The sequence below is a fragment of the Carya illinoinensis genome, chromosome 12, assembly GCF_018687715.1.
Source record: "Carya illinoinensis cultivar Pawnee chromosome 12, C.illinoinensisPawnee_v1, whole genome shotgun sequence".
In the NCBI taxonomy this organism is placed as follows: domain Eukaryota; kingdom Viridiplantae; phylum Streptophyta; class Magnoliopsida; order Fagales; family Juglandaceae; genus Carya; species Carya illinoinensis.
The window spans coordinates 17,905,064-17,916,006 of NC_056763.1; the positions used below are offsets into that span (position 1 = coordinate 17,905,064).

Genomic DNA, 10,943 nt, shown 5'->3' on the forward strand with positions numbered 1-10,943 from the left:
TAAATAAAATTTACTTATTACTTATATATATATATATATATAAAAAAAAAAAAAAAAGAAGAGTAGAGAAACACTATTTAGGAATGTGGATTGCAAAAGAATCATGTTTGGATTCAAGAAGTGATTCATTTTATCTTATCTCATCATTATAATTTTTTTTTTAAATTTTTACACAAAATATAATAAACAATTCTAATTTTTTAAATCTCAAAATAATAATAATATTAAAAATAATATTCTAACAATATTTTATTTAACTTTAATTTTTTATTTCAACTCATCTCATTTCAATTCACTATCTAAACCACACATTATGTCCCAATGTGGACTGTCAGCTGTAAGCCCTACAGATGAATGAATAGAAATGCCCTAATTTTTTTTTTTTAAATGCTTTCTACAATTTTTTTTAAATAAATACTATATTTATCTCTTTTCAAATCGTAAAAAAATTATTATATTTGCAGGAAAAGAATTTTTCAAAGTTACCAATTAAAAATAAAAGAAATTTTCGAAGTTGACATAAAGCTGAAACATATCGCAAGACTTTTTTTTTTTTTTTTTTGAGATCATGACAGCCATGTCCACAAGAGTCAGCATTTTCTTGTTTCAATTTTTTTTTTAAAAAAAAAAAAAAAAAAAAAGAAAGAAAATTATAGAAAAGAAAAGAGAGTCAGCACTTCCGAGAAACCATTTCATCAAATTCCTAATTCCCCAATTCTAAACAACTCACAGATGCAGCAATTATGGAGTTAAAATCTTCTGGCTCTCTATTGGTTTGACCTGATCCAATCTGCTATATACATAATGCAAAGTTAGACCCAAAATAATGTGAATTGTGTGTGTGTGTGTGACACCAATTCCACAGCTTGTACTATTATTATTCAAATCAGAATACAACTCAGCATGAGAAAGAAGCCACCCAATGCTTTGAGAAAGCATGCTCACGGCATATGCTTGTGCATTTTTTCCCCTTTATTGATGCTTCAGCTGCTGGGGAACGACCTCAATTCTCTGCATCATAGGCAGCCTTCGTTATATTCTTAACCAGAAACACCATAGCCTTCTCAGTTTTCTTAAGCTATGGTAATTTGCAAATTGTTAACTGATGTAAATGCATATCAACCACTGAAACACCAGACAGATAATCAACAAATTATGGGGTCCATATTTTCCGTGACCTCAATGAAAATGTTTACAAAGACAACTGACCAACAAAGGTGTTGTGACAAAGCATCACTGACCTTCTGAATTGAGAAAACATCATCAAACATCCCAGAGATGATTGTGTGATGACACAACAGCAGAAATCTGGACTTTCCTGATGTCTGTTTAGGAACTTCAGTTAATGCTTGCTGTTTTAGCCATCCTAAACTGCATTAATAAGCTTAGTTTAACTTCTAGTTGAGAAAATCTTCTTCCACCCTGCATCCTTGGCCGAATTTCCAACCCTAAATGTGTTCTGAAAACAATCTGGTTTTCCGACCAGACCCACTTCCAAGGCAGGAAAATGGTTCTATCTTTTCTTTTCATTTCTTTTCATAAACTTATTGGGTTTTAGGGTTATACCCTGCCCTTTTCATCTCTACTGTTAAACTTTCTATTGCAGCATATATTTCTTCTGACTGATGGTGCGAGTGATCTCTTGCAATAAATGTATGAATCTTGTTATCAACTTCAATCCAACTACATCCAGGCTGCTTTTTGAGTCCCAACTCTTTAATATCTGATCTAACTCTAGCAGCTTCATTCTGTTTACCAAAGCCTTCATATATGTTTGAAAGGAGGACACGGTAGCCAATGCATGCAGGATCAAGTCTGAAGATATGGTTAGCCACAAGTTCTGCCAGCTTTTCATTTCCGTGAGTTTTGCATGACCCAAGTAATGAACCCCATATACGATCATCTGGGACACAAGGCATGGACATAATCAGATCATAAGCTTGCTTTAGATGACCAACTCGACCCAGAAGATCAACCATGCAAGTATAGTGTTCAACTTGGGGCTCAAGTTTGTGATCTTCAACCATGCCTTTGAAATAACTCCATCCCATGTCAACCCTCCCAGCATGGCTGCATGCAGAAAGAAGAGCAGTAAAAGTTGCATGGTCAGGCTTCATGCCTGTTTCTTTCATCTTTTCAAATAAAAGAAACATTTCATCTGTCCGGCCATGCATTCCATACCCTAAAATAATTGAATTCCATGATACTATATTTCTTTCTAGCATACTCTCAAATACAGCCCTTGAACTAAATATGTCCCCACACTTTGCATAGGTTGAAATTAGAGAATTACTCACAAGACTATTAGACTCGTACCCTCGCCGTACTAGGTAACAGTGCAACTCCTTACACAGGATCACGACAGATAAATAAGCACATACAGAGAGAATACATGCAGCTGTTACACTATTGGGTGCAATTTGTTCAGATTGCATAATATGAAAAGCCTTCAAAGCTTCATCTGCACGCTCATTCTGGGCATAACCAGCTATTAAGGAATTCCATATGACCAAATCCCTTATTGGTAATCGATGGAAAACCTTTTCAGCAGATTCAATATCTCTGCATTTTGCATACATATCAACGAGGGCACCACCAACAAAAACATTGTCATCAAACCCTATCTTTATAGTCAATCCATGGATTTCCGTGCCTCTTGGCTTCAAAGTCAAGGATGAACATGCTCGCAGCACAGCCAGAAGTATGATAGAATCAGCAAATCCAAGCTCTGACATGAAGGTATGGAACAACTCTAATGCCTCAGCAAAACTACCATTCTGAGCACAATTTGAGATTACTGCACCCCACATGATCAAATTATGATTTTGAGACCTCTTGAATATTTTCAAACCAGCTTCAGGATCACCACATTTGAAGTACATGTCTATGAGAGCTGTTTCAACTCTTACATCATCATTCAACCCAAAGCTGTAAATGAATTTATGGATTTGCTCTCCTACAGCTAAATCTGCCAACTGGGAGCACAAAACTAAAACAGTCACCAGAGTAGCAGAATCTGGTATTATCTCAATTGCCAACATCTCAAGAAACATGTCCACTGCCCGCAGCAAAAATCCATTAGAGACATAGCCCAAAGTCATCACATTCCATATCACTGTATTTCCTCTGCTGGACTCGTTATCAAGATTTCCCTCGAAAACATATTCTGCAGTTCTTACATCCCCACATTTCATGTACATTTCAATCAGTCCACTGACTAAAAAATCATCAACGATCAACCCACTTTTCACAACATAGCAATGAATTTCCCGCCCATGAATCAAAGACTCAATTGAAGAACATGCAGATAAAACCGAAAGGCAAGCTACCCGATTAGGGTACAAGCCATATTCCGAAATCATCCTGCTTAAAGTAATCAATGAACCCGTGTAATCCCCTGATTGGCAAAACCCAGAGATCATTGCATTCCATGAAACTGAGTCCCTCTCACACATTTTCTCAAACAATTGGACTGCAGCTTTGACGGCACGGCATTTCCAATACGAACTCAAAAGTGAATTTCCAACAAAAACGTCGTTTAAAACTCCCAACTTCAACACGTGCCCATGAACTTGTTTAACCTTGTCTACATCAGAAAGCATACCAAATGCCTTAATTAAAGATGTAAAGAATCTGAATTGCTCCGCTGGAAAACCACCCTCAATCATTCCAAGGTAAACCTTTATTGCATTTTCAAATAATCCATCATCTACGAACTCTCTAATCAAAGTACCAGCCGATGACACACCATCTGAGGGCTGATCATCTACAGATCCAGATTTGATAATCGATTTCTGAGATTGGCTTTCCTGGAACCGTACCAAAGTTTTCCGATTTTGAAACTTGGAACCGTAACATAGTGAAGAAGCTCTATACAAGGCATGGCTAAAAGAGTAGCGGGATACCTTCAATGGTTTAGAAAGGTGGTACTGGTCCACCCAGTGACCGTTAGCTGAGCCCGGTGGTCTCACAATCGTCATTCGTGCTGAGCCTGAGTTTTGTTTTGATATCACAAAAACCAATTTAAGTTTTGGTTCGTCAATTGCCTAAAGAACACTTTCGAGAGAAACAAACCAAGCAAACAGATGAAGGCCTTGCATTCACTGCAAAATCCCCTTAACTACATCAATAACATACACAACATTCTCATTATCCATGGCTACATTGCACTGCCCATGGAAGAAGACATTTCTGAACCGCCCCCTCAGTTGATCTAAACCATATCAAAATAACAATGATCAATATATCCCAAGACACAAAACATATAAGCTGATCACGCCTTTGCCTTCGGTGGCCAACTTTCCTATTATGAAGCTCAAGAGCCTTCTGCAACTCATAATTTGTAATGATTAATGTTAGATACAGTGTTATGCAAATATCGTGTATTTATTTAAAAAAATATGAGATTTATTATTAAAAAATTAAATTTTTGAAATGAATACTACATTTACTCAATTTTTTTAAAAGAAGTGTGCAATAATTTTACACTTTATGAAGAGAAAGAGTAATGAAGTGCAAAAGTGTCGTGCGCTCATTATGAAAAAGAGAAAGATTTATTATTAAAAAATTAATTTTTTTATTTGAATACTATATTTACTCAATTTTTTCAAAAAGGAGTGCGTAGTGTTTTTGTACTTCATTACTCTACCTCTTATAGATACTATGTAGTCTACTTGTTTGTGAGGACTATGCCAATGCAATCGGACAGACCACCAATCGAGTGTGAGTGGAAGACAAAGATGAGAGCCACTCCATTGGTTTGGTGAAAAATAGCCGTAGGTACAGTAGAGTGTAGCTAGTCCAGCATATAACCAACATTGTGTAGAAAGCCTGACTAATACGTCTGGGTGCAAGGCTATAAAGTACTTTTCACCTTACGGTAGCTGAGCTAGAAAAGCCACCCAACACACTTAGGTGAGAACCAGGGCCTGAAGAGGCTCGTAGTTCGTAGTTCTTTGAAAAAGGCGCCATTTGTATGATGGCAAGCAACGGTTAAAGACAAGACCTTTGTAGCTATATGAGCTTTCTGGGATAACACGAGAATACTTAGAAGGTGGCAATATTATACTTAGAAACTCATACTCCATTTGAAAAGTCACATCCGAAGTGGGTCTACAAAAAATATTATAACTCGACAGATCATATCGTTTGAACCAAGATGTATGGTCCAACTGCACCAATGGATGTTTGTGTGACGAATATCTATGTGATGAATATGATAGGTTTTACGTGCTAGAGAAGATGATGATTCCACACCTCGATGTGTGTATATATATATATACATCTTGAGTTTTGCACAGAAGGTAACTCCTTAGAGGATGATTTCTCGCCATGCTTAGGGGTTAGCACTGACTTTGTTAGAGTTCAAATCCGAGCTTTGATTCCAACTCCAACTTGTGTAGGCTTTGATCGGACTCCTACTTGTTGGAGTGAAGTTTTGGCTTTTAGGTTTGGGCCTTTTTTATTTTTCGGTTTCATATCTAGTCAATTTTAAAAAAGAATTTATTGTGGACTTTCAAATTTCAAATTTTTTTAAAAATTATAAACTAAAACTAAATCATTCATTACTAATTTACTTCTATATTAACACCTAATTGATTTTTATACTAGACTTATACTACAGTGTCTAATTACATGCTATCATACTATAATATTACATATTATTTTCAGTATCTAATTATATGTTATTATACTATAGTATTATATATTATTATATTATACTAGCAACTTATTTATATATTATTTCTATACTAGACTTATTTCTAGTATCTAATTATATGTTATTATACTTTAATAAATTAGTATTATGTGTTATTAACTTATTATAATAGACTTATTAATTACTTCTATACTAATGTCTAATTTATTTCTATACAAGACTTATATTCTAATGTCTAATTACATGTTATTATTTCCTTTCAAAAAAAAAAAAAAAATTACATGTTATTATGTATTAGTATTACATGTTATTATAATAATGTCTAACTTATTTTGACTTAATTATATACTAGACTTTCTAAAGTCTAATTGTCTAATTACATATTATTATATTTTAGCAAATTAGTATATGTATTATTAACTTATTATGCTAGAATTATTTAAATACTAGTGTCTAAGTTATTTCTATACTTGATTATATATGGTAGTAATACTATGATGTTTACATATACTAATCTATAATTAGTCTACTTATATTATAGTATAAGTATATTATTTTATAATAATTAGCTCATACTAGCATATTATTGAATTGGATTCGTGCTACTCTCGAGATATTCTTCCAATAAGGTCATTTGGCCTTTTTTTTCATACATATTTTTTATATCCTTAAACATTTTAAAAAAAATTCACAACATCATTAAAAAAATACTTATTTAATCATTAAGTAAAAAAAAAAAAATTGAATCAGGATCCACTATCGATAGCCTTCATTAGGATGCATAGCATTATTCTATTGGATTTAACTATATAAGTTCTAGTTATATAATATATAACTCTACTAGTATATATGATAAATATATAGATAAATATATATTTTTATAATGTATGTAATATTGGAATTGAATTCGTTCCAGCGACACCTCTAACTTTGATTGAATTTTTTTTTTTTTAAAAAAAAAATCCAACTTCAACTCTATTTTAGTGGAGCCGAATTTTTGGATTTTTGCTTTAGTCCTAACCATGCTTATATAATTGTGTTTTACTAAGAGAGTGATTCTTTGTCATGCACTAATATATATGCTCATCCATTTCGTTATATGAAACTATTCATTACATATTCACAAGCATTGGTTCTCATTAGTAGTCTTGTTATAATTGCCTAACCTATTTATGATTTTGATGTCGGAATCATAAATTTTGATGCAGAGGTAGATCTAGGAATGATTCTCGAGGAGGAAGTTCCAACCCAGCCCTAGTGATAGGTGTGTAGGCTTGTTTCTATTGTATAATGTGTTCACTTTTAGAAGTTGTATTATATTTGGTCAAGTGATCACACGTGTTTGGTCGGCCCCTTATTTTGGGTGTACAAACTACAAACAGCTGGATATATGTATAATTATTTAAGAAACGAGGTGACTTGTGGACATTGTAAGAATATGTATATATAACTTTTAGACTTTTGGTACTATATATAAACCTTTACTTTTCCGTTGCAAATCATATATTTATTTCCTTATAAGTGCACATCCTAGTAAATATTGCACGTATAACTCAACAGAAACGCTGCTAAGCGGTCCATCCGCTTTTCTTTAAAAAGCAGCCCTCCACTTAGAAGCTACCACCTCAGTATTTTCACTAAACCGTTCCTACAGTCGTGCGCATGGGATTACATTCCTTCAGAAAGCTCCTTTTCAATTTCAGATAGATTTTGCCTCGCGCTCAAGCAATTCATTTCGGCCCCAGACCACTTCGCATCCAGACCACTCCCCGTACTACCAAAACCACCGCCGACCAGTTCCTCCTTCACCGATTTCTCCCAATTTCAGATTTCTCCCAAGACAAGATGTTTCGCACAAATCACGGACTTGCAGATTTGCATGAAGTTTTAATTCAGATAATAATTTTTAAATAAATATCTCATCCGATTGTTATGAATTCTGTTGTGAAGTGTAAAGAATTTGATTTTGAATGAAAACGGAAATCATGCTTTATTTATTTTCGAACACAAACCGAGCATTTGCAGGTTGAAAAATTACAGATTCAGAATTAAAGCTAAGAAACAAGAAAAAATATGGCTGACGATAAGCGGCAGGAGGCAGTTTGCGTGACCGGAGCCAACGGGTTCACTGGATCATGCCTGGTCAAAACCCTCCTCAACTCGGCCTACTCCTCCATCCACGCCTCCATTTTCACCGGCTCTGATCCTTCCCACCTATTCGATCTTCCCGGCGCTAAAGACCGCCTGGTGGTGTACGAGGCCGACATCTTGCTCCACAAAAACATTTTTTTTTTCTTGGTGGGTGCCTTCTCTGGTTCTCAACAGGAGCTTAGAATCTCTATTGAAATGGATGATGCAAACAGTTAGTGAGAAGAATTTCTGAGGAAGAAAATAATCATAATCGTTACCTCCTTTTTTTTTTGGGCAATTTTTTTTTTCTTGGTGGGTTTCTATGGTTCTCAACAGGAGCTCAAAATCTCCATTAAAGTGGGTGATACAAACAGCTAGTGAGAATAAACAGTATGCAAGGCCGTCGATGGGTGTAAGAGGGGGGGGGGGGGGGTTTTGTTTCTCGCAGAGTGAGGAGAGAGGGGGCGCTGTGAGCTGTTGTGAAGGGGAGGGGGATGATTTTGCGCAGGGGAGGGGGATGATTTCGCGCAGGGGAAGGGGGGGCTGTGTAGTTGAAGATTCCATGTAATGTGTTTCACGCTAACTATGGTGGAAAGCCTACGTGTCTAAAAACTAATGGCAGGCTGTTATATAGGAAAAATTAGCCGGACCGGCTAGAAGGAATTCTCATAACTCAATTTCAACATTGGGTGTTGCTGATTGGCTGGCACCCTTAACACGAATGATTCTCACCATGTTCTTTATTAAATAAGAGGCATCACACTATCACTCTGTTAATCTAGATCCAAATTTAAGAGAAAATCTACTTTTAGGCCGGTTCGCTTTACCAACACCACACATTGTGAGATGGTGAATTTGATCTGGTTGCCACATCACGATTTTACACTCCTTCCCTTCAGATCTTGTTTGCACACAGATGGCTTTCTCTCTCAAATCCCCTCCTCCCCGTGTCCCTCACTTTCGTCTGTCCATAGCCCTTAGATCCCTTCCTCCTCGTTCTATTCTCACGTAGATCCCTTTCTTCTCCCTCAGATCCCTTCCTCCCTGTTCTCACATCTTAACCCTTTCTTCTCTTAGCATTTCTGATTATTTTAATATAACAATGGAGGACATTCCTCAGTATATTTCTCCTTTAATTCAATGAAATGAAGTAAGAGTTTCTCAAAAAAAAAAAAAAGGAGCTATGAAGAAGGAAAAAGAAAGTAATGAAATATGAGTGTAAAATCTGGGTGTATAGCAAGAGAGATTGTCTAGATTGAGAAATGCAAAAATAAATAAATAAATAAATAATGCGAGCGTTTAGTTTTTAGCAAAAATAAAAAAATAAAAACCACGTCACAACTTGTGTATTGTATTGGAGAAATAAAGGCCGATGAATAGAAAGACCCATATTAGAATAAGACTTTTAAGGTATTTGAGTCTACTTCGGCTCTACTTCATTATTAGCTTCTCTTGAAATGGGCTTAAGGCCAGTTGTAGGACTGGACTTAAAACTGGTTCATGTTTCGTGGGCTTTATTCCTTGAAGACACTTTCCTACCAATGCTATCTTGTCATCTTGAATTGCAGGTTAATGCTTACCTCTCCATCTACAGTCATCGTTGTTTGTAATGCAACTATGAATAGGAATGAGGTGCATGAGCCAGAGAATTTAGAAATTATTACTTCAGAATTTAAATTTCTATTGTCAATATCATACATTTATGATTCCAACCTCCATATCTATATATGAAAAATGATTAGTAGTTATTCGATATGCAAATTTCTAGTAATTCCTCGAGGTAATAGCTCAGTTAGTACGACATAGTACTTTATGACTTCGAGGTTATGAGTTCGAATCAAGATATAAATTAAAATCATTTAAAATAGTTAAGTTTGATTTTTGAGTCATGAGATGAGATTTAGACCTGTCGGATATTTTAAGGGTGCTATGATAACGGGCTAGTTCTTGAAGGTCGAGACAATAACTATAACTTAAACTGAACATTTCACAGTAAAGAAAAACTCCTATAATCACGCTAAAAAAAAGTTTGATACTTTGGTCGCTCTCATTTCCCTTTTCGACAAGAAAAAAAATGTAATTCTTCTAAAGAAAGAACGTTGTTAACTTGTTACGCGAAAGTGTACTAAAGTGGTAAAGAGACAAATAATTCTTAAAATATAGCTGAAGAAATGAATATTTGAAAATACAATTAAATACATAAAGACAACAAAATAATTAATCAAATAATTGTTAAAAAAATAAAGATATAAAAACGAATATTTAAATAAAAATAGAAAAATATACGGTTGCTTTGAAAAGACAAAAACAAAATAGTTAAAATACATCAACTCAATTCCTTAACTAAAATTTAGATACAATTTTGAGCATTCGAAGATAAAATGCTCCAAAAAAATAGGCTGTCGCATTTTCACGTGGCTTTGGAATTTGGATTAGCTCTGCTTGAAACATCTATCGATTGGCCAGCAGCATTAAAGAGAGCCATTAAAGCTGTATCCTGTAAAGTATGACTTTTCTGGGGTGTCATTTCTGTTATAATTGTCCGGACGATAACTTGATAAACATTAAATACACATGTTCAGGACTTCAACCATTTCACTATTTTGGTCGCTTTGTAAGTTAGTTGATTGAATTGAGTTAATTTATTTTAAGTCTAGTTGAATATTTACATATTTAATTTTTACATTATTAAATTTAACTTAACTCAAAATTTATTTATACATTATATCTATAATTTCTTTTAACTAAAAATTTCTTAATATGTAGAATTTATAATTAGTTTTTTAACTTTGATCTCATAAATATATCTAAATTTATCTTAATATTTAAATACATCTAAACTCATATCCGGTAAATTTCACAAAACTTATTCTACTATATCAATTCATTAATATTTATAAAGAATTCAACTAATTTAACTCAACTTAACATCTAAAATAAATCGAATGACCCATCAATCCAAGTATCTTTATAGTGAGATGAGATGATAAATAGTTTATAAATAGAGAACTGTTATAAACGTAAAAAGATTACATAAAATAAACACACAAATTGATTTGACTTCATGAAATCTGTTAGATTTACTTTATAATAAAAGTAACTTTATAATCTGATGTACTACATCTAGCCACATCAGTTTATGAGTTTACTTTTA

The 10,943-nt window shown here is 34.2% G+C and overlaps 1 protein-coding gene across 1 annotated transcript; it reads right to left on the minus strand.

The window, feature by feature from the left end:
- Positions 1-636: 636 nt before the first annotated feature.
- Positions 637-4,339, minus strand: LOC122290533 (pentatricopeptide repeat-containing protein At2g03380, mitochondrial-like). The gene is made up of 2 exons (XM_043098300.1): positions 1,242-4,339; positions 637-1,011 (listed from the first exon to the last, which is right to left on the minus strand). Exon 1 carries the CDS (start codon positions 3,978-3,980, stop codon positions 1,545-1,547), a length of 2,436 nt encoding a protein of 811 aa, XP_042954234.1. The 5' UTR covers positions 3,981-4,339; the 3' UTR covers positions 637-1,011; positions 1,242-1,544.
- Positions 4,340-10,943: the final 6,604 nt, after the last annotated feature.

What these genes read in the sequence shown, in the direction of transcription:
- LOC122290533 (XM_043098300.1), bottom strand. Translation starts at nt 3,980, where the DNA reads ATGACGATTGTGAGACCACCGGGCTCAGCTAACGGTCACTGGGTGGAC.